A 19,508-nucleotide genomic window follows, 5' to 3' on the forward strand; every position below is an offset into this window, starting at 1 on the left:
CACTCGTTATTCCAGTATAACCTGTTCAGGTTGAACTAATTCCAAATTCTAGGTAGACTGCACACCTCAACTTCTTTATTCCTTGCTTCTCCCATCTATGATGATCAATGATGAGGTTCAGCACTGACCCCGCATGTCATCCCCTATTTGACGTATGATCTTCGTTACCCCCATTCATCATTCCCTTGCTGGTTGTGTCCAATTGTTGACCACCTGTCCTCGCTTTTGTAGAGAGAAAATTATCTTTTGTCCAAAGAGATGAGTGTGTAAGAGAGTGTGTCTACCGGATCACAATCACGGTCTCCTTACCTGACAACTCACAGACAAATCGACCCACGTGATGTGTTAAAATACAGATATCCCAGCAAGTTCCACATTGGGGATGAAGGTATAATTACCATCCCGTGATTCGCTGCACCACCTTATTACGTAACTTACAAAACGAACCTGTAACCTGTAAATAAACTTGGTAAATGCAATCAACAGCAATTACAACAGGTGCACACACCTCTACCTGGTTTGTCTGTTTCCAACGTGTGATAAACCACGTAGAAGGTAATGACACCGATGCTTAGTGTCAGATTTGCAATAAAAACCCCTCTCAGGGTAAATATTCGTAAATCTTAAATTATTAATTAATATATAAATTAATATAATATAAAACTATATCGCGGGATTAATATAATATATTATAATATATATTAATATTATATTATATATAATATATATAATATAATATAATATAATTATTATTATATTAATTAATATTATATATATATTATATTATATTATAATATAATATATATTATATATTAATATAATATATTATAATATATTAATATATTATTAATTAATATAATTAATTATTAATTAATATTCGTAATTCGTCGGAAATATTTTGATGTAAAACCCTCGCCAGGTAACTCATGGTAAAGTTTTCAATATAAATCCCTCACCAGGTAACTAATGTTAAGGATTTTAATGTAAATCCCTCGCCAGGTAACTCATGGTAAAGATTTGAATGTAAATCCCTTGCCAGGTAACGCATGGCAAATATTTCAATATAAATCCCTCGCCAGGTAACTCATGGGAAATAATTTTATGTAAATCCCTCACCGGGTAACTCTTTGTAAAGTAGTGAGTGTATACCCCTCGCCAGGTAACTCATGGTAACGAATTCAATCTAAATCCCTCGCCAGGTAACTCATCGTAAAGATTTTGATGTAAACCTCTTGTCAGGTAACACATCGTAGATATTTTGATGTAAACCCCACGCCAGGTAACTCATGGTAAAGTTCTCAATATAAATCCCTCACCAGGTAACTAATGTTAAGGATTTTAATGTAAATCCCTCGCCAGGTAACTCATGGTAAAGATTTGAATGTAAATCCTTCACCAGGTAACTCAATGCGATACTATCAGTGTAAAATATAGTAAAATCATTCCCCCGTCCACCATCTCGCGTTTCCTTCAGCTACTAGTCAGGTTCACTTTGTTAACAAATATAATTTCGTTCAAAATTTTGGGAGATGAGCAAACCTGTACATTTTTGGACTGATCAGAGCATGGAGAATCCGAAAATCAATGTTGGCATTTGCACAGACACAGATTTTGGATTTTCAAAATGGCCGCCATAAAATACATATTTTGCGCTATCTGGGCTTCTAGTCAACCTAGAAACTTAATTAAATGTGCTAATCCTATGTTTTCTGGGTCAAGGAATCCAATAAAGGCCTCAAAATAGTGCTCAGGATTATAGAAAAGCAACAAACAAAGGTGATTGAAAACCATTATCTTTATATTTGTGATATAACTGTATCACATAATACATGATATTGCAAGTCCTTTGAAGTTATAGGTATGGGGTTATAAAGCAAGAAAGCAGCTTTGTTAGTATCAGATTGAACTATAAGTCCTATACACAGGATCTACTTGGTCTATACCGTTCAGGAATATGCTTTTACACATCTTCATCACTGTCCTGAGTGTCATTTTCGCAAAGGTGTCTACGCAAATGTAAACATTAATTTTTGGATTCCTCATGCTCTGAATATTCCAAAAATGTATAGTTTTGCTAATCTCCAAAATTTTTGAACGAAAAAACAGAGTGAACCTGACTATACGTCGTCTGTCTCCCTCGTTCACTCTTTCCACTGCGGGGACGTCGATCTACTGCAATTAAATTACCTCTCATAGACACGCAGTCCGCTACCTGTGTCCGTTTGTCCTTCACACCGTGGCACATTTCAATCTCCACGGCCACGACGTCCTCCTGCACTCAGCATCATTTCTTACGGACGTGCGCCCTCTCGAGGCGAACAAACGGCGCGCAAATGGCTCTCAGGTACAATGTGTGACGTCATGCAGGGAGAGCCGACCAATGGCCGTGATCGTGGTGCCTTTTAAAGCACGTGGGGGGTTTTGTTCGCGCAGCGCGTTCGCTTGGTGCGTGCGGGATGCGCGCGCCGGGGGGACGGGGAGCGCGCACCGAGTCCTTGAAGAAGAGGAGGAAAAAGAAGAAGAAGAAGAAGCGAGATTCCTCTGCATTAAAGTCTCAGGTCCAAAAGCTCGGATTTTAAGGAATTCCCCGAGCGTCATAAAAGCTCTTCTGCTGGAAAGTCTCCTCCTGGGGAAACAGATTTGGCTGGTAAGATTATTTATTTATTATCACCTTTACCTGAAAATGTTTGACATATTTAAAAAATTGTGTTTTAGTAATTTTCATTTCGTGACATAAAGTTTAATACCTAACACGTTTAGCGAACTTAAAAGTCACAAATATATTTTAAAATAAGCACTTGTAAAAGTTTAATACTTCAAACACACACAACACTCATATATGTATATATATACATACACACACATACATTTACCTTTGAGTTGTCGGTTCGATTCCCGACACTATGCACTACCCGATCGGTGCTACCCAGGCCATCACGAAGTGCACCGTCCTTCGAATGGACGTTAAGCTGGGTGTCCTGGCTGCTAGCGTTGGTTGTGGACCTTATAGATCCCACGGTGTCTATCGTGAAGAGTTGGTGAGTTTTCACCGACACTCTCAATAAAATCCTGCCAGATTCAGCTTCAGGTGAATTGACAGCCAGTTCGTGAAAGACTTGGGACAACAAACCTTTCCGACCGACTCCACTAGAAGGTGGGAGCAATCGGGCACATTGAAGTACGATTAATGGTAGTAGTAGTAGTAGTAGTAGTAGTAGTAGTAGTAGTAGTAGTAGTAGTAGTAGTAGTAGTGGTAGTAGTAGTAGTAGTGCTTTTGTTGGAAAGGTTACAGAGATTTGCGTTCAGAGCTCATGCAAGCTCAGGCAAACAAGTAGTAGTAGTAGTAGTAGTAGTAGTAGTAGTAGTAGTAGTAGTAGTAGTGATCGTACTGGTATTTATCTCATATGTACCGTAACAGTTTTATTGTCACGGTGCTAATAGACCATGGGATCATATGCTGGTCGGGACTCCCGTGGGTTACAGATCAGGAACCCCCCGCGGAATTCTGGTCGGGACCCTCACTGGGATACTCATGCATGGTGGGGACCCTTACTGGGATACTCATGGTGCGGAATCTCACTGAGATACTCATGGTGCGGACTCTCACTGGGATACTCATGGTGCGGGCTCTCACTGGGATACTCATGGTGGGGACCCTCACTAGGATACTCATGGTGCGGACCCTCAGTGGGATACTCATGGTGGGGACCCTCACTGGGATCGTCATGGTACGGTTCCTCACTGGGATACTCATGGTATGGACCCTCACTGGGATTCTCATGGTACGGATCCTCACTGGGATACTCATGGTACGGTTCCTCACTGGGATACTCATGGTACGGACCCTCACTGGGATTCTCATGGTACGGACCCTCACTGGGATTCTCATGGTACGGACCCTCACTGGGATCGTCATGGTACGGTTCCTCACTGGGATACTCATGGTACGGACCCTCACTGGGATTCTCATGGTACGGACCCTCACTGGGATACTCATGCTGAGGACCCTCGGTGGGATACTCATGGTGGGGACCCTCACTGGGGTACTCATGGTACGGATCCTCACTGGGATACTCTTGGTACGGACCCTCACTGGGATACTCATGGTCTGGATCCTCACTGGGATATTGCAGGTCAGGACCCCCGTGGGATACTGGATGAGAGAAAGACTCCATAAGGGACCTTCATGGGATACTTTGCTGAAAGATTTGCAATATAAAGGCGTGAAGACGTTCAAAATGAATGTCGAACATCCAGTTTCAATCCCATCACTCTCTCAGCATGACACAGATTGTGTCGAACGTTGAATGAATGGGAAAAAACCGGACCTTGTTTTTAACGCAAGGAGTTGTGAATAGTAATAAGTAAAGATGTTCGAATGATGCATTTTGCTTGCGCTCGGTGGAGCAGATAAGGGTGAAGGTTCCAATCTGCACATTTCTCACGGATTCGGACAACCTTGTCTACATTTATCGATGGAGTGAATACAAAGACAAAACTCGCAAGAGCAGGGGGACACGAGTCCATATTTGCTGAACAGTCTTAAGATCTCGTAACTTCTCGATCAAGTCTGCTTTTTTATTTATTTATTTTCTTTCAAGGATTTGTTTCTCCAAAAGTTAACGAACAAAATATTTTCCCTCGAGATTCCTCCATCAGAACATGCATCGGTCACATCAAAGTCTCCACCTGTCATCTCTGATTTGCGGGGGACATTCATTTCACACATTTGGTAAAACATTTGGTACAGCACACAAGGATGGTCTGTTTCTTTTCAACTGCATTATAGAGGAGGAAGGATGGAAATGGATAGAGAAGGATGAAGGAATATAGGGAACGTTTTTATCCCCAATGCAAGTTTCTCTTTTCATATTCCTTACAGTTGTAGATTTGAACCATCACATGAGGACCACATGGGTTTTGAAAGAAATCAACGTTGAAATTCAGGCAACTTTCTCTCTCATGTTCCTTCCCATCATTAAGTATATAAAGTGCGCAAAGTCAAACTTTCTCGAGCCATAGTTTGGTTTTTTCCCTCATTCACTTTGTTTAATTTTTGACGTGTGCTGAAGGAGCAGTCTGATTGAAACAACACTTTGAGGACATTCACTTTGATCTCATGCCTTTGTAATACCAACAGGTTTCCAAAGCTTTCAGCGAAGTATTTCATCAGGGTTCTATCCAGTGTCCACGTCAGTCTCCACTGGGAGTTCCGTCCAGAGTCCCCGTCGGGTGTTCCCTCCAGACTCCAGAGTCCCCGTCGGGTGTTCCCTCCAGACTCCAGAGTTCCCGTCGGGTGTTCCCTCCAGGGTCCCCGTCCGGTATCCCCTCCAGAGTCCCCGTCGGGTGTCCCCTCCAGAGTCCCCGTCGGGTGTCCCCTCCAGAGTCCCCGTCGGGTGTCCCCTCCAGAGTCCCCGTCGGGTGTCCCCTCCAGAGTCCCCGTCGGGTGTCCCCTCCAGAGTCCAGAGTCCCCGTCGGGTATCCCCTCCAGAGTCCCCGTCGGGTGTCCCCTCCAGAGTCCCCGTCGGGTGTCCCCTCCAGAGTCCCCGTCGGGTGTCCCCTCCAGAGTCCAGAGTCCCCGTCGGGTATCCCCTCCAGAGTCCCCGTCGGGTGTCCCCTCCAGAGTCCCCGTCGGGTGTCCCCTCCAGAGTCCCCATCGGTTGTCCCCTCCAGAGTCCCCGTCGGGTGTTCCCTCCAGACTCCAGAGTCCCCGTCGGGTGTTCCCTCCAGACTCCAGAGTCCCCGTCGGGTGTTCCCTCCAGACTCCAGAGTCCCCGTCGGGTATCCCCTCCAGAGTCCCCGTCGGGTGTCCCCTCCAGAGTCCCCGTCGGGTGTCCCCTCCAGACTCCAGAGTCCCCGTCGGGTGTTCCCTCCAGACTCCAGAGTCCCCGTCGGGTGTCCCCTCCAGGCTCCAGAGTCCCCGTCGGGTGTCCCCTCCAGGCTCCAGAGTCCCCGTCGGGTGTCCCCTCCAGAGTCCCCATCGGGTGTTCCCTCCAGACTCCAGAGTCCCCGTCGGGTGTTCCCTCCAGACACCAGAGTCCCCGTCGGGTGTTCCCTCCAGACTCCAGAGTCCCCGTCGGGTGTTCCCTCCAGAATCCAGAGTCCCGTCGGGTGTCCCCTCCAGAGTCCCCGTCGGGTGTCCCCTCCAGAGTCCCCGTCGGGTGTCCCCTCCAGAGTCCCCGTCGGGTGTCCCCTCCAGAGTCCAGAGTCCCCGTCGGGTATCCCCTCCAGAGTCCCCGTCGGGTGTCCCCTCCAGAGTCCCCGTCGGGTGTCCCCTCCAGAGTCCCCGTCGGGTGTCCCCTCCAGAGTCCCCGTCGGGTATCCCCTCCAGAGTCCCCGTCGGGTATCCCCTCCAGAGTCCCCGTCGGGTGTCCCCTCCAGAGTCCCCGTCGGGTGTCCCCTCCAGAGTCCCCGTCGGGTGTCCCCTCCAGAGTCCAGAGTCCCCGTCGGGTATCCCCTCCAGAGTCCCCGTCGGGTGTCCCCTCCAGAGTCCCCGTCGGGTGTCCCCTCCAGAGTCCCCGTCGGGTGTCCCCTCCAGAGTCCAGAGTCCCCGTCGGGTATCCCCTCCAGAGTCCCCGTCGGGTGTCCCCTCCAGAGTCCCCGTCGGGTGTCCCCTCCAGAGTCCCCATCGGTTGTCCCCTCCAGAGTCCCCGTCGGGTGTTCCCTCCAGACTCCAGAGTCCCCGTCGGGTGTTCCCTCCAGACTCCAGAGTCCCCGTCGGGTGTTCCCTCCAGACTCCAGAGTCCCCGTCGGGTATCCCCTCCAGAGTCCCCGTCGGGTGTCCCCTCCAGAGTCCCCGTCGGGTGTCCCCTCCAGACTCCAGAGTCCCTGTCGGGTGTTCCCTCCAGACTCCAGAGTCCCCGTCGGGTGTCCCCTCCAGGCTCCAGAGTCCCCGTCGGGTGTCCCCTCCAGGCTCCAGAGTCCCCGTCGGGTGTCCCCTCCAGAGTCCCCGTCGGGTGTTCCCTCCAGACTCCAGAGTCCCCGTCGGGTGTTCCCTCCAGACACCAGAGTCCCCGTCGGGTGTTCCCTCCAGACTCCAGAGTCCCCGTCGGGTGTTCCCTCCAGAATCCAGAGTCCCGTCGGGTGTCCCCTCCAGAGTCCCCGTCGGGTGTCCCCTCCAGAGTCCCCGTCGGGTGTCCCCTCCAGAGTCCCCGTCGGGTGTTCCGTGTCCTATGTGTATGAGACTTCATCAATTGTCATCGATTTGTGATCTGATATACCATTGTCTTCACCTTCAGCAGACAAACGTTTATTCAATATTTCAATGATAGATGTTCCTATAAAGTTTTAAAAATATTTTGCACCGAACATGAACATAGAATACATTGCTTATAACTTTTACTTGCCAGCAGGGTATTTATCGAAACTCAAAATAAATCTTACAGAAGGTGAAATACTTGGAAGACATGAAATACTGTATCTTATAACAGCCCAAACAAGACACCTTTTCGTACACAACTACCCTGCGCATTTGTCATTTGACAAGAAAAAAAACACTGGTTCACTTCATTTATCAACACAAACAATCCTCTGAAAGGCCAGGAGACCAAACAGAACCATCACGTGACTAAACCAATGCTCTTGGAGGAATGGACACCCCAAGTTCAGATAGTTCAACACCATGTGACGTAATTTGTGTATTGATCCAGAAAAGTCAACATCACACTTCATGGGTTCTAAACAACAACATGCACAGCAACAATAGCAGCAGCAGGAACAGCAGAAGCAACAACTCAAAATAACTGCATTAGTAAGTTAATGTTGAGGAACAACACCGTCCATTTTACAAACTAATATCCTTGAAAGGGCCATTTGCACATGGACATATGTATATATGTGGGGTGGTGGAGTGCAGGTGTTGGGAATGAGACAAGTGGAAATAATAGGGGAGAAACTGGGACTGAGTCAATCTGTCAATTTCCCGACCCGGATCTCAGTCAACGGAGCATCTTCTCTTCTGGACTTGGTTATGACTAACTTCCCTGCAAATGTCTGCTGCTCTTCTTCTGCTCCAATCGGCTCATCTGATCATGTGCTTGTCAAAGTGGACATCTCTCTGACCATTCTCAGAGAGCCTCCTCAGCGCCAACGAGTATGGCATTTCACTCAGGTTGACTGTCATGGTCTTCAAGCAGCCATCAAACATCTGGACTCGTCTACCATCTCTACTGCCTCTGACATCAACTCATCCTGGGAATTCTTCCAAAGTAAACTGCTCTCTCTAATCCGAAATCCAAAGTAAACTGGAGAAAATGTACTGTACAGAGGTAAAAAGGGATATGGTAAAAGATAATGGGAAGACGGGGGTGGAGAAGGTAAAGGTAGCGGGATGGGAGAGATCTCCCCACGGCATTGTCCTGCACTACCACCCAAAAGGCAACAGTCACATCATCAGATATCAAAACGCATCTTGATGATTCTGCAGGCATCGGTTGATGTGATCATGTCAATAATGATTTGTCATAACTTTACATCCTGTCTGGAGAGTGCTATTTTCTACTTCAATGGACGATCAAGTCTTTCACGAACCGGCTGGCCAGGCAGTCCCCTGACGTTCGATTAGGTAGTTAGGGTAGGAAATTGGAATTTTGTCAAGGTGCTGGCGATAGCTCGCCTACTCTTCACGAAGGAAACCGTGGGAATATTAACATATTAACATCCACCAACTAATGCCGGTAGACCAGACGCCAGTTTCATGCCCGCCCGAGCGATGCCACATACAGTACATTGATGAATCGCCCTGCCTGCGAAACACCCTGGGAAGCCTGGGATGACAGTTAATATATCTGGGTCCGGATTTAAACCCAGGCTATACAGCTCAGAAGTGAGTGTGCCATGCCAGCCCGGTAACCTACACCTCAGGTATTTATGCCAACCTAGTAAAGGAGGACTTACTCAAGGATAAGGATCATAATGATACAATTAATTGTTCAGTATATGTCAACATGGAATCAAACATGACATAAGTTAGTGCCAGATCTGTTACTTCTTATGATTGATATAATGGGTCAGGGAATGACAATTAATACAAAGCTATGAAATACTTTCGCAGAGTTTTGAGTGGTAGTTGCAAAAGTATTCGAAAAGGGAGATTTTTTTCGCATCAGTTAGAGATCAAATATGTGAGCAAGCGCAGCTGAGATTAGGACATAGAAAAACCACCATTAGAGGCCATTTTTCCCCGCAGGGCGGGGGTTGACCTTTTTCGGGTCCCCTTTTTGAAGCAATGTTTTATGGCCGGATGCCCTTCCTGCGGGTGTCACCTCCAGAGTCCCCGTCAGGTGTCCCCTCCAGACCCCAGAGTCCCCATCGGGTGTCCCCTCCAGAGTCCCCGTCGGCTGTCCCCTCCAGAGTCCCCGTCGGCTGTCCCCTCCAGAGTCCCCGTCGGGTGTCCCCTCCAGAGTCCCCGTTGGGTGTCCCCTCCAGAGTCCCCGTCGGTTGTCCCCTCCAGAGTCCCCGTCGGTTGTCCCCTCCAGAGTCCCCGTCGGGTGTCCCCTCTTGTCGCCTCTTGCGACACACAGGGAATCACCAGTGAACTGCTGCTCAATTTGCCGACCTCAGAAGGATGACAGGCTGAGTCAACTCTCCTGGTGTTAATTCAGCGATCGACCGGGATTCAAACCCAGGATCCTAGGATCCCAAGCCGGCACCCCAACCGCTAACATATTGTCCATGAGCTTGAACAATGCAGACAATTGTTTTATGTAATATGGACTGATTTATTGGTGATGAAGAAAAGTTTGGCAGCTATTCTTATATGTAGTAAAATGAGTATATCGATAGATGCACAACTATTCTTGAAAATGTGTTAAAACCAGATGTTTTTCACAGGGTGCAAGATCCTAAATCGGCATCGCCATGCCTGTTCTCACAATCCCCGCTATCGCCGACCGCTTCAAGGCCAACTGGCAGCTACTGCATCCTGATGACCGCGACAATGATCGGGGCGCCATCACTGTTGACGACAGTCTCACCAGCTTACAGTGGCTCCAGAGCTACTCGATCGAGCGTCCCAGGGATGATGAACCGTCGTCGCTGCCTTTTGTAGCACCAGGGTACAGCCAAGTCGGAATCGACGGACCGACATCTCCACAGGAAGGAGACACGGCAGGTGTCCGAGATGGAGCGGCTCGGCCTTCTCTGAAGCCTCTTCTGCCTCCCATTGAGGTGGACTACAAGACAAACTATAGTGTCAAACCGCCATTTTCGTATGCAACGCTCATCTGCATGGCTATGAAGGCAAGCAAGAGAAGTAAAATGACATTGGCAGCCATTTACAAATGGATCACTGATAACTTCTGTTATTATCGTCACGCGGACCCCTCCTGGAGGGTGAGTCTCTTGCCTTTTCCTTATTAAAAAAAAGAAGCATATATATATATTTATATATTTATTTATATATTTATATATATATATATATATATATATATATATATATATATATATATATATATATATATATATATATATATATATATATATATATACATATACATATATATATATATATATATATATATATATATATATATATATATACATATATATATAATGTAAACCTCTTTCTAACCACTCACTCATTCACTACAAACTCACTAATATACAGTGGCCTATAAAAGTATTCACCCCCCCCCCATCCCCCCCCTTCAAAGTTTTCACATTTTCACACGTTTATGCCACCTGGGCTTATTTCATGATGCTTTCATGATGCTCAAACTTAATATATAGAGTCTTCACAAGGTGCTCCAACATGATTAAGCTAAAACATGCAGATAAAATGTGAATAAGTCAGATTAATGGAAAATCAGACAATTCTCAGTTGGAAAAGTATTCAAACCCTTTGCCTAATTATCCCTAAGTCACTTCAGGAGGAAATTATTTGTTTGAAAGGTTACAAAAGAAGTGTAATCGGTTTCACCTGTATGTAATCAAACTTAAAAATCAATCTCCCCCACTTATCTGAGTTTAAGGTGCAACTCACTTGGTCAACCAACAAGACAAACATGAAGACCAAGGAGCTTTCCAAAGAAGTCAGACATAAAGTGGTGGAGAAGCACCGTTCAGGAGAGGATTAAAAGAAGATTTCAAAGTCACTCATAATCCCTTTGAGTATGGTGAAATCCATCATTAGGACATAGAAGACGTGTCATACCACCCGGACTCTATCCAGATCAGGTGCCACATCCAATCTCAGCCGCCGGGCAAGCAGGAAACTGGTTTGTGATCTCACTGTAAATCGAACACTGACTTTGAAAGATATGCAAGGCTCTATGTCCGAGATGGGGGTCAGTGTTCATCAATCAACAATGTCCCATTCCCTTCACAAAGCTGGCCTCAATGGACAGGAGGCAAGAAAGAAGCCATTACTGAAAAAGAAACATCTAAAAGCTCGTATTGAGTTTGCAAAAAAAAGCATCTTGATGATTCTGCAGGCATGTGGAGAAAACCTTTTGTGGCCAGACGAGACAAAAATTGAACTTTTTGGTCCAAATTAAAAGCGTTACATCTGACGCAAATCTAACACTGCACATCACCACTCAACACCATTCCTACTGGTAAGCATGGTGGTGGCATCATCATGTTATGCGGCTGCTTTTCATCAGCAGTGACTGGCAAGATTGTCAGGATAGAAGAGACAATGGACAGTGCAAAGTACAGGAGAATCCTTGATGAAAAACTGCTTGAGTCAGCCATTAATCTGAAACTGGGTAGGAGATTCACATTTCAGCAGGACAATGATCCAGAGCACAAAGCTAAAGCCACACTGGATTGGCTGAATGAGAAGAAAATAAATGTTCTTGAGTGGCCCAGTCAAGGTCCTGACTTGAACCCAACTGAACATTTATGGCGAGACTTGAAGATTGCAGTCCATCGATGATCCCCCTCAAACTTGGCAGAGCAAGAACAATTTTCACATGAGGAATGGGCAAAGATTTCACCATCCCACTGTGGAAAGCTGATAGAGACCTACCCAAAAAGACTCGTAGCAGTCATTGCTGGAAAAGCTGCTTCCCCCAAGTACTGACCCAAGCGGCAGAATACTTTTGCAACCAGTGAATTTTGATTTGTTTAATGTTTTTGCAGGTATTCCTGACATGTAACCTCCTTCAAATATAACATTGTTTTGTTTGATATCTTCAGTTATGAATAAAAAAGTTCATTTGGAAAAATTGTTTCTACATAATTCGTAATTCATCTAAATGTGGCATTATTGTGAGGGGGTGAATATTTTGCAGGCCACTGTAAATGTTTTGTACAGTCGTGGCCAAAAATATTGGCACCCTTGCACCTTTTTCAAATAACTCAACAATTTTCTCTAAAAATAAGTTGAAATTGACAAAAGTATTTGGTCTCAAAAATTCTTTATTTCACTGTTAATATTACAGAACCTTGGGTTTTGATTCAGAACTTAATATATCCTTTTAAATCAGAAATCAGAAAATAAATGGCATTGACAAAATTATTGACACCCTAGACTTAATATTTGGTAGCACGGCCTTTGGACAAAATAACTGCAGTCAAGTGCTTCCAATAGCCATGAATGAGCTTCCAACATCTCTCTACTGCCAGTTTGGCCCACTCTTCTTGTGAAAACTGCTCCAGTTCTCCCAGATTTAAAGGGTTCCTTCTCCCAACTGCTGTTTTCAGATCTCTCCACAGGTGTTCAATGGGATTTAGATCTGGACTCATTATAGGCCACTTCAGAACAGTCCAGCATTTTGTCTTGAACCATTCCTGGGTGCTTTTTCAAGTGTGTTTGGGGTCATTGTCCTGCTACAAGACCCATGACCTTCGACGGAGACCCAGCTTTCTGACACTGGGTTGAATATTGCGCTCCAAAATGACTTGGTAATCTCCCGATTTCATGATGCCATGCACACATTCAAGGCACCCAGTGCCAGAGGCAGCACAGCAAGCCTCATTCAGGCTTAATTTTGTTTTCTGTAAACATAGAGATGATGTGCTTTACCAAAAAGCTCTAATTTGGCCTCATCTGTCCACAGGACATTTTCACAGAAGGATTTTGGCTTGTGCATGTGTGTTGTGGCAAACTCCAGTCGGGCTTTCTTATGTCTCTCTCTCAGCAGTGGGGTCCTCCTACCATAGAACCCCCTTTCATTGAGTTGGTGACGGATGGTGCGAGTTGAAACTGTTGTACCTTGTGTCTGAAGGTCAGCTTAAATCTGTTTGGCAGTTGATCGAGGTGCCTTCTCCACCATTCGAACAATCCTTCGCTGCAATCTTCGATCAAGTTTTCTCTTGCAGCCACGTTCAGGGAGGTGGCTACAGTGCCATGGGCTTTAAACTTCCTAACAACATTGCATACAGTGGACACAGGAACATCAAGGTCTCTGGAGATGGACTTGTAGCCTTGAGATTGTCCATGCTTGGCTACATTCTTGTGTCTGACCTCCTCAGACAATTCTATGGTTTTCTTTTTTTTCTCCATGCTCATTGCGGTACATACAGTGACACAAAACTGCAGAATGACTCCTTTTCTCTATTCAAACTGGTTGAGTGAGTGATTTTTATATTTCAGGCACCTGCAACTCACAACAGGTGAGTTCAATTCCAAAGTAAAGGAGAATCACCTGCTTGAAATATAATTATTTCTAACAACTTATAAAAGGTGCCAATAATATTGTCTGGGCCATTTTAGGATTTTTGTGTGGAATAAGCTAAGATTTAGTAATCTTTTCAACTTTTTTTGTTTTGTTCCACTCCAAACCAAAGAAATACATGTGTGGATACCAATATATATTTTTATTTCAACAATTTTCTGGAAGAAATGGTGCATTATTTGAAAAAATTGCAAGGGTGGCAATATTTTTGGCCACGACTGTATCGATAATAATAAAAGGCAGTGTCCGTCTGTCTGTCCATCTCCTCCATAACTCCAAAACCATGAAACCTAATGGCCCCAAACTTCATGCATACACCTGGACCTCCAACAGATTGCAAGGATGAAAACTGGGTGTTTGGGTGTGTTATAACAACCTTTTTGAAGATGATTAACGAGGTGCTCAAAAGAAAAAAAACCCAATGCGGTGGTTTACCAATATGGCTGCCCGCCATCTTGGTCAGCCCACTGCACCTCGCTGGGTTCTTAAGCCGCCATTTTGTTTCGGCCTACTCAAACATACCTTGCCTTGGAAACACGATCGATTTTATCATTACGTAATTGAAGCATATAATCAAAATCTGGATTCGGATAGGAGGATTGAATGCTGTAGACTAAATAATGTCCAAATCTGGAGTGAAATCTGACAAAATTGACCATATCTTGCGATTTTATAACTAAGTGTATAAATGCATTTATTTAAGCGAGGCTGGGATTCTCGTTCTGCTGTTAGTTTTTTTAATGTAACTTTGTCAGGTAAAACGCATCTCGCTATACAAGATCGGTGCCGATGATAGATATACGGTGATATATATATATATAGAGTCGGCATGTGAGAAAACGATCCCATAAACGGTGTCAATTGCCGAAATAGACATGTTGATGGATGGTTGGTTGATGTAATTGTTGATGAAATGGATTGTTGCCTACGCGATGTTGTTGGTTCGGTTAAGTTTTTTTTTTTTTTTTTTCCTTTGTCAGGTAAAACTGACACCAGTGATAGATATATGCATCTCACTTTTTGAGATCGGTTCTGGTGATCGATATACGCATCTCGCTATAACGTATACGAGATCGGTATATATATATACCGTCTGAACTCCCAGAAGTAGTTTAAAGTAGTTTAAAAGTAGCCTATAGAAAGTCTACACACACTTTCAAATTTTTCACCTTTGGTTAGCTTATAGCTTAGAATTAAAGTGCATTAAATCAGAGTTTTTCCACCTTTATTTACATATCGTATTGTAACCTACAATTTCCAAATGAAAAACAACCTCTACAAATTTCAGAAATTAGTTAAAAATACAAAACTAGAATATCCTGGTTGAATATACAGTATATATACACAGTCATGTAAAAAAGTAAGTACACCCCATATAAAGTTTTGACTTTTTCAACATATTTCAACATACAGCTATTTGATCTTCATTTCAACAATATTGATAGATAAAGGTGATATAATATAACAAATATCATGAAACATTTACATTTTGTCATCCATTGTATAATTTAAATAAACATAAATGCAAATTTTGCATGTGGAAAAAGTAAGTACACCCCTACATTTATCACTACTTCAAATACCTAAAATTAGACTCAGGTGCACCAGCTCAGGTGCAAATGATTAGAACATCGTTAGAGAGGATCTTGGAGGAACCTGTCTTATTTAAACCTCAGACATTTAGTTTGGTTTTCTTTTTGTTGTTGAAGTGTGCGGTGTCACCATGCCTAGATCAAAAGAGCTCTCTGAGGCCTTCAGAAAGAAGGTTATAGATGCCTATGAGTCTGGGAAGGGATTTTAAAAGATCTCCAAACAATTTGAAATCAATCATTCGACTGTCCGGAAGATCATCTACAAGTGGGGAAGATTCCAAACAACTGCCAACTTGTTCAGGCCAGGCCGCCCCAGCAAGTTCAGCCCTAGGGCAGACCGCAAGATGCTGAAAGAAGTCTCTATGAACCCCACAATGTCATCACGGGACCTACAGGTAGCTACTGTTGATGTCAAAGTGCACGAATCTACCATTAGAAAGAGGCTGCACAAATTTGATCTACATGGGAGGTGTGCCAGGAGGAAACCATTGCTGTCCAGAAAGAACATCAGGGCAAGACTAAAGTTTGCCAATGAACACTGTGGCAAAGACCAGCACTTCTAGAACAATGTGCTCTGGACAGATGAGACAAAGGTAGAGCTATTTGGCTACAGTACCAGAAGACATGTTTGGCGAAAACCAAAGACAGCATTTGATCACAAGAACCTGATACCAACTGTAAAGCATGGTGGTGGAAATATTATGGTTTGGGGCAGCTTTGCTGCATCAGGGCCTGGGCAGCTCACCATCATAGAATCCACTATGAATTCTTCATTGCACCAGAGGGTGCTTGAGGATAATGTGAGGCCATCTGTCGGAAAGTTGAAGCTCAACCGAAGGTGGACCTTGCAACATGATAATGACCCTAAACATACCAGTAAATCCACCAAGGAATGGCTGAAAAGAAAGAAATGGAGGGTTCTGGAATGGCCAAGTCAAAGCCTGGATCTAAATCCCATCGAGATGTTGTGGGGGGATTTGAAACGAGCTGTGCATGCAAGAAACCCCTCAAACATCGCACAGCTGAAAGAATTCTGCATGGAGGAGTGGGCAAAAATTTCTCCCAGTCGATGTCAGAGACTGTTAGACAGTTATAAGAAACGCCTACTTGAGGTTGTTTCTGCCAAAGGGGGCAATACAACCTATTAGAGCCAAGGGTGTACTTACTTTTTCACGTGACTGTATGTGTGTCATTTGCAGTTTGCTTAGCAGGCATGTGTAAGATGTAAGACACCAGCCATTATTTATAAAGCTTGCAATGTTAGTGTGAGAACCTCTCCTGAGGTTGTACTGAAGACTCAATAGTTCGGTGGGATGTTGCTGCATTGGTGATGAGGTCTTGGGTTTGAATCCAGGATTGAGTCAGGATTTTTTTCCACACTATCTCTATGCAGGAATTTATTCACAAATTCCACAAGTTTTCCTGGGGTAGTTATTCCATGCACAGGAATCATGGTTGCGTTCATCCGTACATAAATCACAGGTAGGACAAAATCACTATAAGCCATCAGCGTACTCGTACAGAAATTATACAAGGACATAAGTAGACAACTGAAAAATGAACCCTATAAAGTATGGGATTTGAAGGAAAGAATTCCAGCACCATGATGGTTCTGATAGGAGCGATAACAAGCTTTGGTGCTTTTGCGATATTCTGTCGCATTTTCTCAATAATCAACCTCCTTGCAATCCCAATAATTGTATGACTTATGATTACGCCCATCAAAGATCTCATCATATTACGGATGATGTACCTCACATGGTGCAGTTGGTAATCCATGTGACCCTTTTTTTTCTCTATCCATCTCTTCGTGTATGGATGCTCCTACTGCTATTTGGATTTCCTTGCAAGCCTGAGGTTCATGAAAAATTTGGAAACATGGATTTTTTATTGTAATTTATTTATTATTTTTCTTTGTTTAAATTATTGATGATATACCTGTGGCGTGGTTGTAATACTCGTAATAAGTGGTGCACACGTTAGTCCTGTTGCGTGTTGCGCGTTATGTGCTTCTCGTGAAGCTCGAGCCTCCCATTGTGACGTGTCTGGGAGTCTGGGAGTCGGTGCAGGCCCCACGAGTCTTGTTTTTTTGTCCTTGCATGGACAAAGTCATTAACATGGACTTGAATATTTCAGCGTTTTCATTTCTGATTCTTCTTAAAGAGTTACAACCTATTTACATCCAGTAAGATTGGAACTCTTTTATATGAATGTTAAATGCACAGAATTATAGTAAAATGATAAAGTTAATTACATTTCATACAATTCTATCCAATTAAAGCAGCTTCAAGATGATGATTCCCTGAGGGTAAAACGTTTCGTGTTAATCCATGTGAGATATACACAGCACTTTTGTTCTCTTATTAGAGATTACCAATGTTCGACTCCAAACAGTATTAATAAATTTATTTCATTGTTTTCTTTTTCCTTTTTCTTACTGGGTGTTTTTTTTTTTATTTAAACAAATAACGTTTGTTAAAATCCGAAGTTAAAATGATAGAAACAAAACTCAGTAAAATAGAAAGTAGAATGGCACGGTTTAAGATGAAGAACACGTGTAACATATTTGTAGAATATACGATTTTATACTTTTCACAATCTGTAATTTCACAATTTCACAAACAAAAAAAAAACTAGAGCTTCCAGGGAAGCAGAACTCAACTGAACTGACTGGACAACTTTAAAGTAGGTCAGTTGTCTGTACTAGATTTGACTTAAGATAGCAACCTACCTTGTGTGGTAAGAGTCTCACACACCAAGTTTGATCAAAATCCATAAATATTTGTGGACGTTAAAGTCTTAATGTCGTTTCGGAGCTGAAAACAATATGGCGGCCTATGGCGGCCATTTTGTGACGGATCGGATTGGAATGCAATAGCAACCTACCTTGTGTGATAAGGGTTAAACATTCTAAGTTTGATCAAAATCTGTTAATATTTGTGGACGCTAGAGTGTTAACATCGTTTTCATGACCAAAAACAAAATGGTCGCCTAAGTCCGCCATTTTTCAACGGATCGGGCTGAAATGTAATACCAACCTGGTCCTTGGGGTAAGGATGCTGCACGTCAAGTTTGATCAGAATCGGTTGATATTTGTGGACGCTGGAGTGTTAACGTCGAAAAGTTACCGGACGACAGACGACAGACGACGACGACGACAGACGACGGACGCCGGAGGGTTCAGTATGTGATGAACTCAACCGGACGGTAGTCCAGTTGAGTTACAAATAGGGTCAATACCCTTGTACGCTCACCTAGTCGAATAAAGCAGATAAAGCAGTATACCACACCGACAGAAGGTATTTTAAACAGTATCACGGTATTTTAAACCAATTTCAATGGTTGCTAGGAGACAGGGAAACATATAGAATCATACAAACGTAATCGTGAGACTTTAAACAAACAAAAAATACCTATTTTGGGGGGCAACCCTTCCACGTCCGTCCTGTACACACCCTTAGACCTCGATTTTTCTAATGCCGTGAATAAACATTGGTACATCACAGGTGATGAAGGTTGTGATGAAGTTTCATCGAAATTGCGTGTGTTGTTTCTGGGAAGAAAGCAAATACCTATTTTGGAGGGCAACTCCCCTGTAGACCGCCTTAGACACCGATTTTCTTTCATGCCGTGAACAAACTCGAGTTGCAACATACTAAATATCATTTGTACCAAGTTTGGTCACAATCCGATCAGCAGTTTCGGAGAATAAGTTGTAAGTGTTTATGGACTGACTGCCTGAAAGGTGGATGATGCGCCATCGCATAAGCACCAATGAACTACGAGTACCTTCCAGGTGTGCTAAAAATGATGTTTCTCATGGCCATAGCCATTGTAAAGTACTCGTCTAAGCAAAGTTAGACCTGAGCCTCGTCCTGGAGGTGGGGTTGCTATCTTTATAAAAAAACTCTCTTCCTCACTTGCCCTGCACTGCCCTCTCTCCACCTCACCCCCAGGAATACCTTTGGCTACGGCTTCCCCTTCGCTCCCACCTTTTGTTCATATGCGTGTTGTACCGTCCACCAAACAGTGATGACTCCATCTACATCTCGCTGTCTGATAATATGGACCAACTTCTATCTACCCATCCCAACTCTCTCTTCCTCATATGTGGTGATTTCAACTGTCACCATGCCAGTTGGCTGGGGGTGGGTACCTCTCTCACCAGCCATGGCTCTTCAGCAAAGGACCTCTGTGACTCACTGGGACTGACACAATCTGTCAATTTCCCAACCCGGATCTCAGTCAAAGGAGAATCTTCTCTTCTGGACTTGGTTATGACTAACTTCCCTGA

The 19,508-nt window shown here is 44.0% G+C and overlaps 1 protein-coding gene across 1 annotated transcript in view; it reads left to right on the forward strand.

Annotated features, from left to right (window-relative positions):
• Positions 1-2,457: 2,457 nt before the first annotated feature.
• LOC137424217 (forkhead box protein J1-B-like) overlaps positions 2,458-19,508 on the forward strand; it is an 80,883-nt gene continuing 63,832 nt past the window's right edge. Inside the window, exons 1-2 of the mRNA XM_068111681.2 lie at positions 2,458-2,647; positions 9,832-10,332. Coding sequence (XP_067967782.1) covers positions 9,859-10,332 — 474 coding nt within the window. The 5' untranslated portion in view covers positions 2,458-2,647; positions 9,832-9,858. The remainder of the gene's footprint in view (positions 2,648-9,831; positions 10,333-19,508) is intronic.

The sequence above is a fragment of the Myxine glutinosa genome, chromosome 3 (genome assembly GCF_964187855.1).
Source record: "Myxine glutinosa chromosome 3, kmMyxGlut1.1, whole genome shotgun sequence".
NCBI lineage: Eukaryota > Metazoa > Chordata > Myxini > Myxiniformes > Myxinidae > Myxine > Myxine glutinosa.